The following is a 19228-nucleotide window of genomic DNA, read 5'->3' on the forward strand; positions in this document are numbered from 1 at the left end:
TACTGAGGGTGCTGTGCAATTATATTTCTTAGCCATGTAATTTAAAAAAAATTATTGGATGGTCGAAAATGTCTTTTCGTATTTTTGTATAACACAACAAAGGTTCGCTCGCTTCCATTCTGGAAATTTCAATGAGAAAGATGCACTCGCTCTGGTCGACTTATCGTTGAAAAAGTCGATGAAATTGCGGATAAGACCATCACATAAGCAGCCATGATATCTCTAAGGAACTTAACATTCATCATAAAATGGGTTTAAAGCGTTTAAAAAAGGCTGGCTACAAAAAGAAGCACGATGTTTTGGTACCACAAGAATTCAAGTCAGGATTAGCCAAAGGTTATGTTGAGTGTTTGGTGGGATTGGAAAGGAATCATCCACTATGAGCGGCTCCAACCTTCGACGTTCGACCGTCTGATTCTACATTTTACTGTCAACAACTGATGAGATTGAAGCAAGCAATTGAAAAAATATGCCAGAACTGATCAAGATAAAAGGCTTCGTTTTCCATCAGGACAACGCTAGATCACACACATCTTTGATGACTCGGCAAAAACTGAGAGAGCTTGGCTGGAAAGGTTTAATGCATCCACCATAAAGCCCTGACCTTGCACCACCGGACTACTATTTGTTTTGGTCAATGCAGAACTCTCTAAATGGTGTAAAGTTAATTTCAAAAGAAGACTGTGCAAATTACTTGTCGCAGTTTTTCACCGGGAAACCAGAAAAGTTTAACACTGATGGAATAATGTCTTTAGCGGAAAAATGGCAAAACGCGGTTGATGAAAATGTTATTTTTTTGTTCACTATTGTTTATTATAAATATAGAAAAAAATTTGTTGAAGTTTGATTAAGAATACGAAAAGACTTTTTCGACTTTATAATATATTAAAAAAAAAAATTTGATAAATACTCTGTTTATATGTATATCTTTATACTTTATTTTATTATTACAATATAAATAATGCAACTTATTCGATAATATACATATGTCTGCAGCTACTGCAAGGCACTCAAAATTTTAGAATTAAGTTATGGAAACCAAGCTACCGCGCTTCACTTAAACCCACCGCACTTCAAGTCCAACCCAAATACGCTTCCACTGATGCATACATAGCATCGCTGTACTCATCGTCCTCAGCGAATATATCGCCTTCTTCTACTTTGCCCAAATCATCTATAAATATGACTAGCATCGAGAAAATATAAAATAAATTTACTTTAATATACAATAATATTTGCTAACAACAAAATATCCAACAAAGTTACATACATACAAAAAATTTTTACAATTATTAACTACTTCACAGTTACAAAATAGAGAGAGTGCAGTAAGTACAGTGAGCACACAACATAGAGTACGAAAGTATACAGTGCACTTCGGTTGTATGTGTAGCGTGTGTGCACGAGTATATTTATGTGAGGCGGTGCAGATTCTACAACACAGACATGGATCAAATGCTAAAGTTGTTTACTTGCGCTATCAGGTCTCTGCTGTGGGAGTGGCAATTTTAAGTCACGATGTGGCGGATAATTTATATTCGCGGGCAGATGCGGTTGATAGACGATCGAGGGGAGACTGAAAGAAAAGAAAATGAAAGCAGTTATATTACAAGAAAATATTGTTACCTAAAAATGCAAAACAACGTATCATTAAAAAATCGAAATTGAGTATTTTTAGGAATTATGATTCCATACATCTATTATGGTATATATATGTGGCATAAAATTTTCAACTTCCGCTGTCAGATATAACCACTTTATAACCAATATGTAACCATTTTATAACCAATATATATCCACTATATAACCATTTTATAACCAAAACAAACTTTTTTCAATGTAAGTAGTTTCTATTATATCGTTTTTCCTTCGACTGTAAGCTTATGAAAAGTGATGTTACGTTATTTTACATTTTAGGTGTCGTTATATAAATTCATGTACGCGCTCTCTTTAAAATATTTTTTTTTTATTGTATGAATATTTATGGCCCTCACCTTGTTCTATTGGCGCTTTTTGCCTCCTTCACAGCGGCCGTAATATTTTCTTTCTCTCTTTTGTTGATTGTCTCTGTATTTATGGCTTCGAGTGCGGGCGACAAGTTTGACTGGTCTTCGGTATCATTTTCTTTTCGTCTGCGATCCTCCATATATTGTCTGATCAGTAGATCCAGTTTATCATCAATATCGGTCACCTGGTTGTTTGCGTTCATTAAAGGTAGATTATTGAAAGTTGAAAGAAGTTAATAAATGAAGGCGGAAAGTAAGGCAGATTTGAAAGGGTAGATTTACTTGTCTCTCCATTTTGACCACCCTGGAAGCTAAGCAGATTTTCGATGCATCCTTGATTTTTGGCGCACGCTTGCCGCCTAATATTAGATCCAATCTAGGTGAAGGCATTAAGAAAAATAAATTTTAATATTTAATAAAGACTTTAAAAACGTCATTATAAGATAAATACATTTTTTATAGTTTTTTTTAAATATATCATTAAACTCTATTTTTATTGTCGGTTCTAAGTAAGCAATTATTTTGTAACCGTCGAAGATTTTTTCACGTAAAAGTAGAAAACCTTATTAAGATGTTCTATAGGGCCCAAAAGATCTTAGGTCGTGGAGCAATCCCCAATAAATTCTATGCTATCCCAAGGGCACAATAGATCTTGGATAACGTTGCAATCCTCTCCTAAATTCTATAATATTCTAAGTCATTCCATGAATTTTAATTTTACCTCGCGTGTATATTTTTTACTCGCATCAACAGGTCCGCGTGACCAGCCGCATACTGTTCCAGTACATCTTTCACATCGTAGGGTTTCAAGGCTTCTTTGAATTTGCGACGGGCAACCATAAACTTAAGCTATGTGGTGAAAATTAGAATAATAAAACAAAACCAAAATTGTAATATTGGAAAAAATATTTTAAACTATAATTGAAAGCTAAATAAATTCCAAGAAAGAGGAAAAAATATATATATTAGTGCGGGTCGATTTTTTTTTAAATCGCAGTATATGGGAAACTTACTACGAACCATTCTGAGCAATTTTGCTTTAAGGACTATGGGTCTGCAACCGCTTTTAAGTCAGCAATTTTTAAGACGAAATTTAAAATCCGAGTAATCGGTTGTGTGGGAGATATGTGATATATGTAGTTATCCCATCTGGCCGATACCAAAAGATGATCAATAAAATATCAAAAGGCACCTATATATTCAACTTCATTTGTATATCTCGAAAATTGACGCACAAATTTTTATAATTCCTAAAAAACTTCGCCTTAAAAATCGCTTTCCCGAAACCATTTTTAGACGCATAGTCACTGGGGCTAAGTTTTTTAGAATGATCCGTAGAACATTTCTCGCATACGCCATTTTTACTTTTTTTGGATTCCTGTAAATCGTCCCGCTTTAATATATATATTGAATTCATTTTTACGAAATCAAAAAAAAAAATTGAGATCAAAATATTAAGAAAACTGATAATAAAAATATTAACAAAAATTAAAATATTAAAAACATATTTGAAAAGTGTAGCAGAGTAAGCCCCTTTGAAAAATACCTGGAGACATATAATATAGTTACCATTCTTATAAATCTGATAGCGATTTTATGTTTCTTCATCAACGTATTGCACTTTGGTGTATATTCTTCATCTACAAGAAAATAGTTTGCTAAATTATTTTTTTTCAATAAATTTAATCAATACAAAACTAACCTTGACTTTCAACAGATTTGTCATTGAACACCGAAAGATAGCGACCCGACTTCGCTGACTCAATATGCACAATATCGGCTGGCGAATGTATGGTTTGGCTACGGCGGCGGCGACTAGGTAAACGTCGCAAGGGGCTTTGAACTTTGAAGCTAAAGAATTGAAAAGAATGCTTAGCTGATGCTAACAAACATAAAGAGGCCAATATTCTTAAACTGTACTCACGAACTCGTGGGACTTGGCATTTGTATAGGTATTTCGTGTATTTTCCATGTAGCTACGGCAGTAGAATTTTCATCTGCTGCATAATAACGCCAAGCAGACTGTATTAATGTGGCCGCGGGCTGATAGCGACTTATCATATGCTTTTGACGCTGCTGTTGTTGAACTTTCAAAGCGAAACCGCTGCCTAAAATGCCCTGTGAATAACGTTACAGAATAAAAAATATCTCCAGAAAGAAATAGAAATAGGAAATAAAGTAAAAACCTCGAGGAACTCACCGCCGGTAGTGCAAAGAACGAATAGCTCAACAAAGTTACAATCGAACCGATGACTTTACCCTGCCAGGTTATGGGCACTGAGTCGCCATATCCGATAGTGCACATTGTTATCTGCAAGAAAAGTAGACAGACGCTAGCTCAACCTTCCGTACAATGCTGATATATGTAGTATTACTTACCACACCCCACCATAAAGCTTTCGCAAAGTTGCTGAATTGCTCATTAACATCACGTTCGACTAAATAAACCAGAAAGGAAGAGAAAGTGAGACCGAGAAAACCGATATAAACAGATGTGAGTAGTTCCTGAAATATAAAAAAGAGTTTACAAAAGCTTTAAATCTCGCTTTAAGCTTTCTAAGTTGACGACGCATTTATGCTTCGTATACCTGTCTATGCGCGTAGACAACGCTCCCTAAAAGTTTCCAGCTACCACCACGTCGATCCATGCGCAACATGCGCAATATCTGAAAGAACCTCAGCGCACGCAAAGTGCTGGTCGCAAACACGCGACGTGGTGCACCCTGCGCCAAAGCAATTAGCGAGGCGGCGATGGTAATGAGGTCTGAAAAAATACACATAAAATTAAAACAAAAAACGGTAGACTTGTATAACCCAAGTTTAAAACCGACCTATGATGCAGAATGTGCCGGTCATAAACTTGAAGCGTCCCAGCAGACCCTGATAACGTGAGCGTACACCTGCCGCCCATAGGCTGTAAGAAAGTTGGAAAATTCATAAACTCAGTCAGTCTGGAGACTACACAGAGCAATAAACTACCTACCGTACAATAAATTCAATCGTGAGCCAAAAAACCACCAACACCTCCAGACGATATAAGGAAAATGATGCCTCTTTTTCATATTCGTTGATTGTGGCGAAAATACTTAAGGCTAAGCAGGTGAAGATCAAAATAAATCTGCGAAATAGGCACGAATAATAGGCGTCGTGAACCAATCATTAAATTTATGCAGAAAAATTCACCAACTTACACCATTATGTGATAGGAGATTGCGAATAAACCGCGTGGACGCTCCAGAAAATTATAAATACGACCTTGTATGATCCGGTAACGTGCATCACGTCGATGTGTACCGCGTGTGTAGGTAATAGATTTGCCCAACAGCGACATTCGAGGGATTACAAGGCGTTTCGTTGTGGGCCGATATTTTCTCTTACATAATCTGTTGAGAAGTTTTAAAGAAAGAGAATTAATTTCAAATTAAAAAAAATGCGGAAAGCTCTATCAGGAACTTCTAATATGAACTTCTGAAGAAAGGCTTATATACAAGCATTTAAAGGAGGAACAACAGTGGAGATGCGAAGGTACTACTTTTCGAACTTTTCCTTTTGATTTCAGAATAGTAGTTCATTAATGTCTATATTTTTTTAAGATGTGTCGAATCAAGAGAGTTAAGGAGTTACATGGGTTTACGGGTTTCAAAAAATATAATATTTTTATTGTCTTATTAAATTCTACAACATCTGTAGAATATCGTTCAAAATTTCCAAGTTAATCGGAGTAATAGTTTCGGAGATGCGCCGTCTTTAAACGCCTTTTTCTCGTAACTGTAATTTTGAAGCCGGTTGGGAAGATTTCTCGAGAACTACTCAACCGATCTTCATGAAATTTTACACAGGCCTTTGAGATACAGTTCTTAAAGACTTGAAGAAAGGATATTCTTTTTCGATTTCAACTATTTGAAAAAAAAAAAAATTTCCGCGATATTTTCACTGAAATCTGATTTTTTTTTTTTTGTAAAAATGTCTGCCAATAATTAAATTTCCAGTTTGTTTTTCCTTCGTCTAAGTTCTAAGTTAAGGCTTTAACTAAAACACGTATTTTTCACTTTAGAAGATCCTGTAGGAGTTATTCTCCCAACGCGGGCGAATCTTTTTTCCGAGGGCCTATCATAAGCTTCCTCAAATCAAAAGCAACCTCAAATCTGAAGAAAAAAATGCTCGTGAACGGCATGGAAATCCGAAACATGGTATAAGATCGTTCTAGCATCCGTACTTCTATGGAATTTATCTTATAGTATCGACGAAATATCTGTCGTATGCACTACACAATACTTTCATTACTTTCAGCTCAACATTTTTATGTCACAGAAGCATTTTTTGTGACCTAGACACGAACTTTTCCACAATTTTTATAAAAGGGAATCCTTCAAAACTTGCCCCAATTTGAAATCCTTATTATAAATATTGAACGCTTCATTATTTTCGTCCATGTAGTCAGCCATTTTTGTTAACTTTTTTTATATTCCTATGATTTAAATGCTATTTCTTGTTTTAGTAATTAATCTCAAAGTATTTTTAAGTTGATTTGTCAATTATCCACGAAAGCCACGCCACTTCAGCGCCTTTCAAGGAGGAAAACAAACTCGTTCTCTAACAAATTTCACTTTCACACACTGCAATGTCCGTTATTTCTACTTTCAAACTATAAACATTATGAAACTTCTTTCTCTTCACTGTCTGCAGTCTTTAAAGTTCAATGGTAAAATGAACTTATTGAAGGTAACTGTGACAGTTACCCCAACACCTAGCCCATAGTTTTTTTTTTTTTTGCATTCACACACCTTACAATTTAACCATCATAATATGATATTGATATGACTACTTAACGCTGTACAGTTTTTATGACCCCACCAAACCCGTTCAGAGCCCGTCAAAACAGATAATTTCCACATATTTACCCAGATCACTGAATATGACATTAAAATGTTAAATAAATTTGAAAATAAGTAAGCAACGGTAAGCATTTTGTTATATTGAATTTTTATCTATTTCATGCAGACAATTTTATTTCGCTTTTTTATTGTTTTTATAGCAAAAAAAAGAGGCGAGTACTTTATTTGCAAAAAAGGTTGGGTGGCGACGTTTGGTAATTTGAAAAAATTCCATCTTTGACATTTTAAATACATTTATAAATTTCTCTGCTCATCTGCCTGCATTTTTTGTTATAGTTTATGCGTGCTTTTGTTGTTGTGTTTGATAATAAACGCTTTAATATATTTTTTCCTTCATTATTCGGTCAAGCAGATAGCGAGCTGTCAACGCTTTCGTATGTAACGGTAAAGGTTTTAATCAATGCAAATAATTTTTTAATCATTTTATGACAGCGATGATACAATTTTTTGAAAACTTAAACTGAAATTTTAATCGCTCCGCGACAGTGATGTGTGCTCGGTCTATATACAATACTTTCAATCGTGTGCATGTGTACACTCGTAAGTAGGTACAAAGTAGGCAAAAAGCTTTGATTGACAGCTTCGAATAGAAAAACCTGCTTTATGCCAATATTTGGAATTCATTGATGTGCTAAAACAGTTTGATATTAAAGAGGAAAACTAAAAATAGTTAAATGCATGAGACTTAAAAGCGTCGCAGAACGAGTTGGGACATTTCTTAGAATCTTAGACCGAACAAAATTAGGACACCCTTGAGCCTTAATCTGAGATGACCAAATTGAGGAAAGTTAAGGTTCAGAACTTTTTCCGCTGCCTCCTATCATATGTGATCTCATATGATTCGTATCCTTTTGCTTTCAATATATGTATATTCGTAGGTCACCCGCTTTTTTCCCCTTTTCTATTGTGAGATATGGTTTGTAATGTTTTTGTTTTCGGGCGATTTAAAACTTTTTCGATTAACATTGTTCTTGTCAAACCAACCAATTTTGAGTTTATAAAAGATCCTGGTTCCGAAGATAGCCACCTAACTACAGATTAATAGGATTTTTTTTTTGCTCTGCCTTTTTTCTTCATGGTTGTCGATGGAGTGATAAATCTCGCAACTCACAGAATATTTTTACTTTGAAAATAAGAAATTGCAGCTTAAAACTTAATATTTATAAAGAAAAAATTTGGATTTTATGTTTCCATTTTACTATAAAAAATTCCGAAAAATCTAAAAAACGCTTTATTTGGCATTGATTTAATTGAAGAAATATATTTGAAATAATCTTTAAGAAGATTTATCAGTCAAGTTTTACTATTAAAAAAATAATATTTAGAATAAAAAAAAAAAAAATTCTTGTCAGAAGTGGGATTCGAACCCACGCCCTCAGAGAGGACCAGAAAGCTCCATATGAAACCCACTATTTTAACAGTAGGAAAGTTCGCACTTGAGTCTGGCGCCTTAGACCGCTCGGCCATCCTGACAGATACATAGCCCTTGTCAAAGTGCGCACTTACGCTGAATGGAAATGTTTTGTATGTCAATTTACTCATTGTTCTCTTATTATTATTCCTTACACCACATTTAATAGCGCATAATTGTAGCTGCTGAAATATGAGTCATAAATGCTCAGTAATATTTGCAACCAATAACACTCACAATTAAAATTGGCATGTACCCTAATAAAAATAACTTAATTTAATTAAAAAGGTGTGCAATTAAGTAATTTTGGAGGGAAAGGAAATATTAGAAACAAAATTTTTGAGCATGTTTATAAATGTACATAAATACATACATACTACATATATAGTCTGTATAAGATATGTATGTGTTTATTGACGAATATACATATATAAATATACATATAATCTTCTTATAAGATATGTATATCTAATAACACAAGATATTTATTAAAAAAATTAATATTGGCATTTTTATTAAATTGGTATCAGCAATTTTAATTAAAATTGTAAATAATATTTTTTTTATTTTTTACAATTTGTATTTTTTAATTAATATTTTTATTATTAGTTTCTTTATAATTTATGTCTTAATATCTTGAAATCAAACATGAGTGCAACTACTTATTATACTATATAAAACTGATTAATGCCTTGCTATAAAAAGATTAAAAAAAAGTGTTTATATACAGACAAACAAAAATTAATAAATTATTTCCATGTACCATAAATTAAGTGACTAATAGATTTAGATCCAAATTATTTTCGTTTAAATATACACACACCTTATAAGACTCGCAATAAGGCCATAAATTTTGCAACAAAACACATTGCCTCTGCCACACAATGGGTTAATGAACAGATGCTTTGACATACACATATATATGTATGTGTGTACATACATATACATATGTAGTTACGTATGTTCTTAAATGTTATTTCGCGAGCGAATTTTCCAACACAAATAAATTGGAATTTAGAAAAAATCTAAGTATTTATATATTATATCAAATAAAATTAAATTGTCACTCTTATACAGTCGTTCGGCTATGGATTTGCGCCAGCCTTCGCTCTCAGCGGCTAACAAACGATTTGACTTGTGTGTTTTTGGCGTATTCGTTTGTGTGTGTATGTGTGTTTATGTGTTATGTGAGTTTATATGGAGCGTACATGGGGGTGTATGGAGCGCAGACGTATGCCGCGTAAACGGTCCGGAGACAGCTGATTATGGCGTTTTCTTGGGGGTATAAAAAGTGCGACGGAAATGCTTTCAACGCATTACTCGTCAAATTAAATAAATACCTAGGTGAAAAAGTATCGAAAATAATAATAAATATTAAAAGCTAAAACGGTTAATATAAGTACTTAAAAGTAAATAAAAGAACAATTGATTAACATAAGAATATAAGAAGACAGCGACAGACGACGAGTGTTTGCATAATCGTTTTGGAACAGGAAAATTATATGAGTTGGAAAAATTAAAATATTTGCTTTTTTTGAGCATTTGGATAAAGTAATTTTTCAAATAATTAAAATCATAATAATTATTTAAAAATTCCAATATTTAATGGAATTTTTTAACTTAAGAATATACGAAAACAACTCAGCCAGTGTTTCCTCAATGGATTTGAAACACTAACTAGTTCGAAAAATTTGATTTTCTTTTTCTTTTGAATATTTAAAGAATTTATTTATTTTTGATTTAAATTTTTTATGTATGTATGTACATAAATCGTATGGACTTATTTTCTGTTTATATCTTTGGTTAATTATAACAAAATTTTGAAATAAAAACACTTTCAGTACATATTTCCTTAAAGAACAAAAGAATTCAACTTTAAAATTAAAAATAATTATGTTTCTAATTTTTTTTATTAATTTTATAATTTTTTTTAATTTTTGGAATTTAAAAATTTGAAAAAATTTTAATTAATTTAAAAAGTCAATTAACTTTAATTATTTTTATAATTTTCTTTCAAATTTTGGAATTTAAAAATTTGAAGAAAATGTCAAAATTTAAATTTTTTAATATTACAAACAAAAAAAATTATAAAAAATATTTCAATTAAATTAATACAAATATATTTAAGCCTAAACATAAAAAAATATTTAAAAATTTTTTATTATGATATTTTAAATTTTTTATATAGTTTCTTTGATATTCGAAAAAATGCACATAATTAAAAAATATTTTTAACAAATTTTTGATATTTTATTTTTAATTTTAAATAGTTTTTTATATAAAAATGTTTCTTTTTTTCTTTTTAATATTCTAAAAAAATACATATAATAAAAAAAATTAATTACGGATTATTATAATTAAGGCTAAACATACAAAAAATAAATATTTCAAAAACAACCTTAAATATTTTATCTTTACTTTTAATACAATACAATATATTTAAAATTTAATTTCAAAAAAATTTTTAATATCTTACATTAATTTTAATATACAAGTTTATATTTTTTTCTTTTAAAACCTCTAAAAAATACATATAACAAAAAAAATATTTTTATTACGGACTATTATAATTAAAGCTCACAAAAAGAAACGATTAAAACAAATTTTTAAAATTTTTGCATACAAAAACATTTTTTATATATTAAAGTTTTAATTAATTATTTTTAATATTTTATTAATTTTTTTTTTTAATATTATTTTTATATGTTAAAATTTAAAAATTTTTGTTTGTTTGTTTAGCCTTGCACTTGTTTACTAATTTTTAAATATATTTTAATATACCAAATAAATTTTGAACATTTTTAGTAAAATTTACATAAGTAGAAGTTAAAATTTCAAAAATAAATTCTACAAATCAGTTTAAAAATTGGAAACTATACAATTTACAGTTTTTAACATTTAGATAAAATTAAAAAGAAAAAGAATTAATTCGAATTTCCAAAAGAAGTAATTAATAAAAATATTTCAAAATACAGAAACAAAAAATTAAAAGATCCATACAAATTCACAAACAAAAAATTACCTGCGAAAATTAAAATTGACTTTCGTAGATTTATTACACACATAACGTCTCTATTTATAGCTGGCCACCTACAAAGGCCAATTATATATAGCTCCGAAAGCATGCGTCTAAAATACCTTGCTAAAATACTTAATATGCTCTGCTATAGAATAAGATTTTCGAGCATAATACCACTAATCAAATGCTTACCTTTTGAGAGCCAGTAGATTGCCGCAGCGTTTTAGCGAACTATGAGATAAGTAATCGCACAAAAGCGTGTCTTTAGTTTTTCGCGCCAATAATATACGCTTCAACAGCCATCCACCACACAATGCCTAACTAAATCTATTTACATATCTACGTAGTAGGTGTGCGCCCAATTTTACACGTTTCGGCGAAATTGTTTTTTAATTTAATAAACAAAACAAAAAACAAGACAAAATGCTACAACATTAACTTGTATTTTGCTCGCTTTTCCGAACTACTCACTTGTTTTGGTGTTGAAAACTCAAAACTATATACAAAACGTCTTTGCCACAAGCAAATTTCAATAATATGCTCACAAAATGCTACACACAACAAGTCAATTGATTGGCGTCACCTAAGGCCATTAGCATCAACAGGCGAAAAACACTCTCAGCAAGTGCCTCAACAACGAGGAGATGGAGACACGACGCAACGCCTCCTCCATACGGACCAGGCTAACCGGGCAGCCAGGCACGCGGGCAGTTGGGCGGTCAGCGTTAAGAGCTAACAAGCCAGACGCCGAAATAGAAAAAAATCCTAATAAAAGCAGCAAAACATAAATAAATACGTACATGAAATATTTAAATATTCATTGTACAACCAAACAAATGTACTTCGCTAAGATAACAACAACAGTAATAGGTTGTGCAGAAAAAAAAATAATTGGGAGTGCGCGGGTGTAAGTACTATTCAGTGGCCCACGCACACAAATTTTTTTTTTTGGAAAATTGCTTGTTTTGTCATCACCTTTTTGTTATTGCACAGAATGCTTGATTTGTTTTGCTTGTATTTTACAGTCTATTTTGTGGTTGTCGGCAAAATAAAATTAGCAATATTTATGCCTACAAAATATGAGTCGCATTTGTAGCAAAAAACGTGGAGAAACAGATTTTCCTGGTCTAATGTCGTAATCTACTTTTTATAAAATCTTGAAAAAGAAAATTTTGTCTTAATGGAAAATTTTTAAATATTTAAATTCAATAAAAAAATTCTTGTCAGAAGTGGGATTCGAACCCACGCCCTCAGAGAGGACCAGAAAGCTCCATAGAAACCCATTATTTGTATAACAGGTAAGTTTGCACTTGAGTCTGGCGCCTTAGACCGCTCGGCCATCCTGACAGTTAACAGTCAAGTGACAAAGTACATACTTCAATATAGCCAAGGTTAGTCCATAGAAACTCAGATATAAATTTTTACTATACTTAGTTGAAATTTTTTAGGCACATTTATATTATCATTGTTATTTTCAACAAATAAAATTCAATGTTTGTAAAATAAACTAAATTTTTTTTATTTGAGAGCACGTGCATTAACTTACCACATATTATGTACTGCGACATCTAACGGTAATATGTTTGAATATTCAAAAAATGTTTAGCAAAGACTGCAACCATAAGGAAGCATGAGCCATTCACAATAAGGTTTGAAGCAGAAATCTCATTTACGACTACACTTGTATTTAAAAAAAAAATGCCAATAATTTCCCGCAGTGCTTCCAGACCGACTTCCTGTATTCATTACGTAGCTCCACGACGATAATTTCGGGCTCTATGTTTACCCGGTTGCTTAAAAGCAAGGTGGTGCACTGACCACAAGCCTTTGCATTTAATCCCTTTTTGGGGTCATCAGGACCTCAAATGATTCCAATTTAGAACCCTTCAACAACTGGATTTAGTAAAATTCTCACCTTTGGGAGATCTGCCGTCTCCATCGGTTACGGGATACTTTGTATTATGCCGTTTCTATTAGGAGGTTTCTGAAGATGAGTTAGAAGGGATAAGTATACTGTGTTGAATTGAATACTTGCTTAACATAAGCTTTAAGAATCTGATTCACTTAAAACCGGAGCTGTTACTGTAAAAATATCAGATGATTAAGCTCAACATGAGAAGCTTTCTAATGTGAGCTCTCAATTAACTCTGGTTTCAGACTGCCAGACCACTGCAGTGTCTTTCAAGCAAAATTGACAGTGTCAACAATTAGGAACTGTCCAGATATCTGAACAGGCAGCCATCTAGATAGTCATAGATGTATTTCTCCGAAGTGCGGCTTCGTTTAAGGAGGCACTCCAATGATAGAGCTGTAATATAGGATGTAGGACTTGAGTTCGCTGACAGTGTGCTCAAAGCTAGTCAATGAGTCACTAGCAGTAGCATATTAAATTTATCTGGATGCCTTTCCACAGCGGAATCCTCGGGAATAGTAAAGCCATGAGCTTGCAAGAAAAGGCACCCATACCCAAATCCTATCAGGATGGGAACGAGCAGGAGTTGTCCTGTCTTCGTGCATTCAAGTTCAGCAAGTGTTGGTCAGCAACCAGCAGGGTTGCGTTAGCCTTCTGGTCCAGAGTGGAGCATAAAAGGTTCACGGAACTGCTATATTTTAGCAAGGCTCATAACGCCGCATCGATAGGCACCTAAATGAATTCCGTCTAATGGCATTTTTGCTGTGAGGCTGAAGTTTTTGGCGGACGCAAATATTGAAATTTGATCCTAAGGAGGATGAGGTGCAAACATCTAGATACTTTAACCTCCACTCTACAACTTTCGACAAAGTGAGGTTGCTTTTACGAACCCGATGAATTGGCTGGAATAGGATATTAGCCCTCTCAATAAATTTGCGACAGGTTCTCGACTTTTAGTCGATAAGCGTCGGTTTTCACAACGAACAAGTGTCCATGGTAGTCCAAGTAGGATTCTTCGTGGCCTCACCAGTAATCAGCCATTTACGTAACCTCATGTAATTCTCATTGGACCGACAACCATTTATAACACCCCAAGTTTCTCAGCTTTATAAATAAAGAGCTGCAAAAATGTTTACATTGTACTTTTTTGAAAAATGTTCTTTATTAGTTTAATTGCTCTTCATTATTATAATTTAAAAAAAAAAATATAATTATTCTTTTAAAAGATATATGAATAAAAAAAATTCTTGTCAGAAGTGGGATTCGAACCCACGCCCTCAGAGAGGACCAGAAAGCTCCATAGAAACCCATTACTTGTATAACAGGCAAGTTTGCACTTGAGTCTGGCGCCTTAGACCGCTCGGCCATCCTGACAGTCATCAACTATGTGTCAAATGTCATATACAAGTAAGTGCTTTAAATAGAACTAAATAAAAATATTTTGTGACCTTTCTATATAAAAAAAAGGTGCAAAAAAGCAATTGCACAGAATACGTGTTTCAAAAATTGGTACTTATAATATATTAAATTATCTATTGATAGAGTAAAATCGTGGTCTTCAGTGTTCGCATACATGCTTGTTTGTTTTAACTTTTGTCGTTTATAACTATTGTTAGTTGTGTTCATAACTGTTGTTAATTGTGTTGAGTGAGTTATGTATAACAGTTATAACAATTGTGCATGTTAAGATGTCATTAAGTTGCGTTTAGGGCGTTTAGGTCAGTACAGTTAATATATCCCATATGGTCTAGTGGCTAGGATATCTGGCTTTCACCCAGAAGGCCCGGGTTCGATTCCCGGTATGGGAAGATTTTTTTTTTTTAATTTTGCTTGTTGCTGTTAGAGTTTTACATTATATTTAGAAGTATTTTTTTTTCTTATTTAGAAGTGGCCAATACTGTACTCTTCATAATTTGGTATCGAACGTTAAACATACATGAGTTTAGGTTAGACACCTGCAATCTTTTTGTGAGGTGTTAAAGGTGTGCTAGCAAATTGAAGGCATTTATCCTTGAAAACGAATATTATACGTAAGGTAAATCCGTCAAGAGTAAAAGTTATAGAGGCCTTATAGGGAAAGCAATATATAATTAAAATATTTTTTGTCATATTTCAACAAAAGGAATGGATACATTTGTATTCAATATCTAGCGTCTATACAAATTATTTATATTTATGTATGTACATATGTAAGTCCGAAGACGAGCGGTTTCGCAAAGGACTACACATACCAGTCCACGTAAGATCATCGATCAGCCATCTAACCTAACCTCAGTATATAAGACCTTTATATTTATCAAAACTACATTTATATTGATTGATTCCTAGTAACATTGGTAGGTAGTGTTAAATTAACCTCGTCGCTCATTAAAATTTCCTTCTGGAAATCTGGTTCAATGTCAGCCCTTCGAGTCAGAGTTTGATCCTATTACAAGCGATGCTGACGGTTAGCAAACTTTACGTTACAAGCACTTTATGTAAAAAGAAATTGAAATTATCTTTTAAAATCCACTGTATAGTGGCTCTACTGCACGAAAATACAAAGCGCCGCGACGATATGACTCTTATGATTTCTGGAGAGATCTTCAATTTATTCCAAGAACTTTGCCATTGTAGAATATGTTATCCTGGGTATCGTTTTAACATCATTGCTTAACTATTTTCAATGTAAAACGTCCTTCGTCAGCGCAGTGAGGTCTTTCATTATAAAACTTGGCTTATTATGGTTCCCAAATCTTTCTAATATATTTCAAACAAAATATTTCTCCCCGGCGGGGAATCGAACCCCGGTCTCCCGCGTGACAGGCGGGGATACTGACCACTATACTACCGAGGACACACCACAATTTTGCAATATTTTAGCAATTTCTTATTAGTCAAAGGATTTCAGGGATAATTACCCACGCTAGACTACGGATGTTGGCTACATAAATGTTTCCGTGTTTGTGTGCGACTACTATATTTTAATAAGGGAGGATTTGAAAGAAATTACATTAAGATTTTGATTATCCTTGTGAAGGATATGGAATTTTGTTTTATTGTTTTCCTTTTACTTAAGAAATGTCTGTCGCATGAGAAGATTATGTTAAATTTTTTTCTAGTACTCTCATTGTTCCGCTAAATTACTTTCCATAGCCTATCTACAGTACACATACATATGTATATTAAAAGATCCATTTCTAAAGCAAACAATAATCAATGAATAACATTAATCGTACGTGCCACATGTTTTCTTACTTTTCTGTATAAGCTGTGGCATGTTGCAACGCTTTAAACAAAAACTCATTCATTTGTGGCGCGATCGCAGCAGTCAATCGCCGCCACTCAATTATAATAATCACTGAACCGCTCAAGATCGATGCCGATCAATGAACACGAACCATTGTGAATTGTGGTAGACTAATGAATGGAAAAAATGAAAAATAATGAATGGAAAACTTATGTGACTGAAAAATGAATATTTAAATGATGATAAGCTGGCTAAATGGCTGGTAATAGCACATTTTAGTCAGACATATTTGCGAACGCAGCACGATCACTTTATATATAACATAACATTTTTTACAGTAAAAACAGGAACTTGTCACAGTTTATGAGAAAATCGGCATGATGACATTCACAGACAGCAACATGCAGGTTCAAGTGATCTTCTTCAATACGACATACATATGTATATGTCTCATGTTGCCACACCTTTTGCAAAGCGACATATAAATATTTATGTGTCGACATACATACATATTTATGCCTTGACATACAGCTCTGCTCTGTCCCACTCTATTATTACTTGTAGAACGTGTTAGGTGATCGTAAGTAAGCTGTGAACGCAAGCGCTATGATCACGTTAAAAGTTGGTCATAGAATATGCACTGTCTGCTCTTCAGTACGGTACGCTTGCTGAGCTTAGTCGTTGATCTTTAGAGCTTTTGATAGCCGCTGATCTTCATCTTAACTTTATCTGGCGATCTTGTTTACGCATCGAACGTTCGATCGATGGGCTTGCTAACTTGCATATTTTGAAAAGAATCGGGGCGTTGCTGTGTGCTAAAAGTGTCTAGCGTGCTTGTTGCAGCAATAAAATGCAATGAAACCCTGCAACTGCCTATTATTATGCGCCATTCGACAGCGCCAAATATTCTGACAACGAAGCTGCAAGAACTTGTTTGTGCACAAAACCATTTTCGCGAGGTCAGCTAGATTTGTTGGTGAATGATTGTTAGTAGTGTTAATTTAAATACAATACAATGTGCATGGAATTTTTATAGAATTTAAAAAGATGGTAGGAAGATGGTAATCATTAAATTAAGTATATGGTTGCTGGAGCAACGTCTGGTCCGACTCAGGTCTCCGCGATCATCTAGAATGCTTTGGAATAACTTAAATCGGTTTATTTAGTATAATATGTTCTAAAGCACCTCGTTCTGATCGAGCTATCGTTGAAAAAGTCGATGAAATTATGGAAAATAGGACCGTCACATAAGCAGCCATGACAACGCTAAAGAACTTAACATTTAACGTTTAACAGTTTTGAACCATTTAAAAAAGGCTGGCTACAAAAAGAAGTTCGATGTTTGGGTTCCACATGAATTGTCTGTGAAAAATTTTAAGAACCTAATTAAAATCTGGGATTCTTTGCTGAAACAAAATGAAATCGAACCATTTCTGAAGCGAACGGTAACAGAAGACGAAAAGTGGATCAAATACGACAATAATGTGCGAAAAAATCATAGTCCAAGTGTGGTGAAGCTTAACAAATGGTCGCAAAGACAGGATTGACGCCTCGAAAGCTTAAATTAAGCGTTTGGTGGAATTGAAAAGCAATTATCCACTGCTTCAGCCTAGTCCAACGGTTGATTCTACAATTGACTGTCAAAAACTGATGAGATAGAAGCAAGCAATCGAAAAAAACGGCCAGAACTGATCAACAGAAAGGGTTTCGTCCTCCATCAGGATAACGCTAGACCACACACAACTCGCAAAAACTGGAAGAGCTTGGCTGGGAAGTTTTGATGCATCCATCATATAGCCCTGACCTTACACCATCGGACTACCATTTGTTTTGGTCAATGCAGAACTCCCATAATGGATTAAAGCTGGCTTCAAGAGAAGCCTGTGAAAATTTCTTGTCGCAGTTTTTCGCCGAGAAACCAGAAAAGTTTTACTCTGATGCAATAATGTGTCTAGCGGAAAAATGGTAAAAAGTGGTCAAAAAGGAAAAAATCAGATCTAGTTTAAAAGCGTGTCATATGTACAAACACTAGGCGTGGCTGCAGACCGATTTCTTTAATTTTTAAAGTATGTCATAAAGAAGCCAAGAAAATGTTATCTACCAAAAATTTGGTCAAAATTGGTCGATCAATTACTGAAACATGAGATTTTACAAAAAATTGGACGGTGCCACTCCCATTGCTATATTTTATACTCCTTCATATACTTTTAAACTTCACAGGAAAATTTAGTGATTTCGGCTTTGTGGATCAGCCGGTTATGGTGTCGCCAGTAATTTTCAACCACTAGAAGGGAGAGGTCTAAGCACATGGGCGTTGCTATTAACACATTTCACGCATTTAGCGCCATATCATGAAATACTAAATGCCAATGTTCCCATCAGAAGTTGCACTCATTAAAATTCCCAATTAAATTCTAGTTGCAACTTCAACTAGGCGGTGTTGCCACAAGTTGCCGCATCAATATACACACATGCCAGCACAGAAATGCAATTTGTTGAAGCGATCTCTTAAATATGGCCATCAATCTTCTTCTCATACACACATACACACACACATATGTTCGTACATGAATATGCATGTGTGCCTAATCCCAGATTGGCATTCAGAATATTATCTATGGAATATTGAACTGGTTGCCACCAAAAATAAAATAGTAATAAAATAAAAAAAAAAATATGTTGCAAAAAATTAGCGAACCGCAAAATACTAGTTCAAACCGCTTGTCAATTGTCACCATTACAAATGCTCCAGAATT

At 33.5% G+C, this 19228-nt stretch overlaps 1 protein-coding gene and 5 non-coding genes across 8 annotated transcripts in view; 1 reads left to right on the forward strand and 5 right to left on the reverse strand.

Annotated features, from left to right (window-relative positions):
* Nucleotides 1-922: 922 nt before the first annotated feature.
* Nucleotides 923-19228, reverse strand: part of LOC105233079 (potassium voltage-gated channel subfamily KQT member 4) — a 40638-nt gene continuing 22332 nt past the window's right edge. Inside the window, exons 1-15 of one of the 3 annotated variants that reach the window (XM_049453738.1) lie at nucleotides 11524-12115; nucleotides 5198-5389; nucleotides 4990-5124; nucleotides 4838-4920; nucleotides 4595-4770; nucleotides 4386-4511; nucleotides 4207-4317; nucleotides 3931-4124; nucleotides 3709-3857; nucleotides 3576-3646; nucleotides 2728-2855; nucleotides 2289-2382; nucleotides 1995-2191; nucleotides 1473-1576; nucleotides 923-1186 (exon numbers count right to left, since the gene is read on the reverse strand). In XM_049453738.1, the coding sequence (XP_049309695.1) occupies nucleotides 1074-1186; nucleotides 1473-1576; nucleotides 1995-2191; nucleotides 2289-2382; nucleotides 2728-2855; nucleotides 3576-3646; nucleotides 3709-3857; nucleotides 3931-4124; nucleotides 4207-4317; nucleotides 4386-4511; nucleotides 4595-4770; nucleotides 4838-4920; nucleotides 4990-5124; nucleotides 5198-5337 (1821 nt within the window). In that variant the 5' untranslated portion in view covers nucleotides 5338-5389; nucleotides 11524-12115 and the 3' untranslated portion in view covers nucleotides 923-1073. Of the gene's footprint in view, nucleotides 1187-1472; nucleotides 1577-1994; nucleotides 2192-2288; nucleotides 2383-2727; nucleotides 2856-3575; nucleotides 3647-3708; nucleotides 3858-3930; nucleotides 4125-4206; nucleotides 4318-4385; nucleotides 4512-4594; nucleotides 4771-4837; nucleotides 4921-4989; nucleotides 5125-5197; nucleotides 5390-6386; nucleotides 6717-11523; nucleotides 12116-19228 lie in introns of those variants that run through there. The other 2 variants (XM_049453737.1, XM_049453739.1) reach the window with 2 other exon arrangements.
* Nucleotides 8248-8374, reverse strand: Trnal-caa (transfer RNA leucine (anticodon CAA)). Its single transcript has 2 exons — nucleotides 8337-8374; nucleotides 8248-8292 (listed from the first exon to the last, which is right to left on the reverse strand). It is a non-coding gene; the product is annotated as a tRNA-Leu (tRNA).
* Trnal-caa (transfer RNA leucine (anticodon CAA)) lies at nucleotides 12553-12678 on the reverse strand. The gene is made up of 2 exons: nucleotides 12641-12678; nucleotides 12553-12597 (listed from the first exon to the last, which is right to left on the reverse strand). It is a non-coding gene; the product is annotated as a tRNA-Leu (tRNA).
* Trnal-caa (transfer RNA leucine (anticodon CAA)) lies at nucleotides 14492-14617 on the reverse strand. Its single transcript has 2 exons — nucleotides 14580-14617; nucleotides 14492-14536 (listed from the first exon to the last, which is right to left on the reverse strand). It is a non-coding gene; the product is annotated as a tRNA-Leu (tRNA).
* On the forward strand, nucleotides 14980-15051 carry Trnae-uuc (transfer RNA glutamic acid (anticodon UUC)). Its single transcript has one exon. It is a non-coding gene; the product is annotated as a tRNA-Glu (tRNA).
* Nucleotides 16008-16079, reverse strand: Trnad-guc (transfer RNA aspartic acid (anticodon GUC)). Its single transcript has one exon. It is a non-coding gene; the product is annotated as a tRNA-Asp (tRNA).

This window comes from Bactrocera dorsalis, chromosome 3 (genome assembly GCF_023373825.1).
Source record: "Bactrocera dorsalis isolate Fly_Bdor chromosome 3, ASM2337382v1, whole genome shotgun sequence".
Taxonomy (NCBI): domain Eukaryota; kingdom Metazoa; phylum Arthropoda; class Insecta; order Diptera; family Tephritidae; genus Bactrocera; species Bactrocera dorsalis.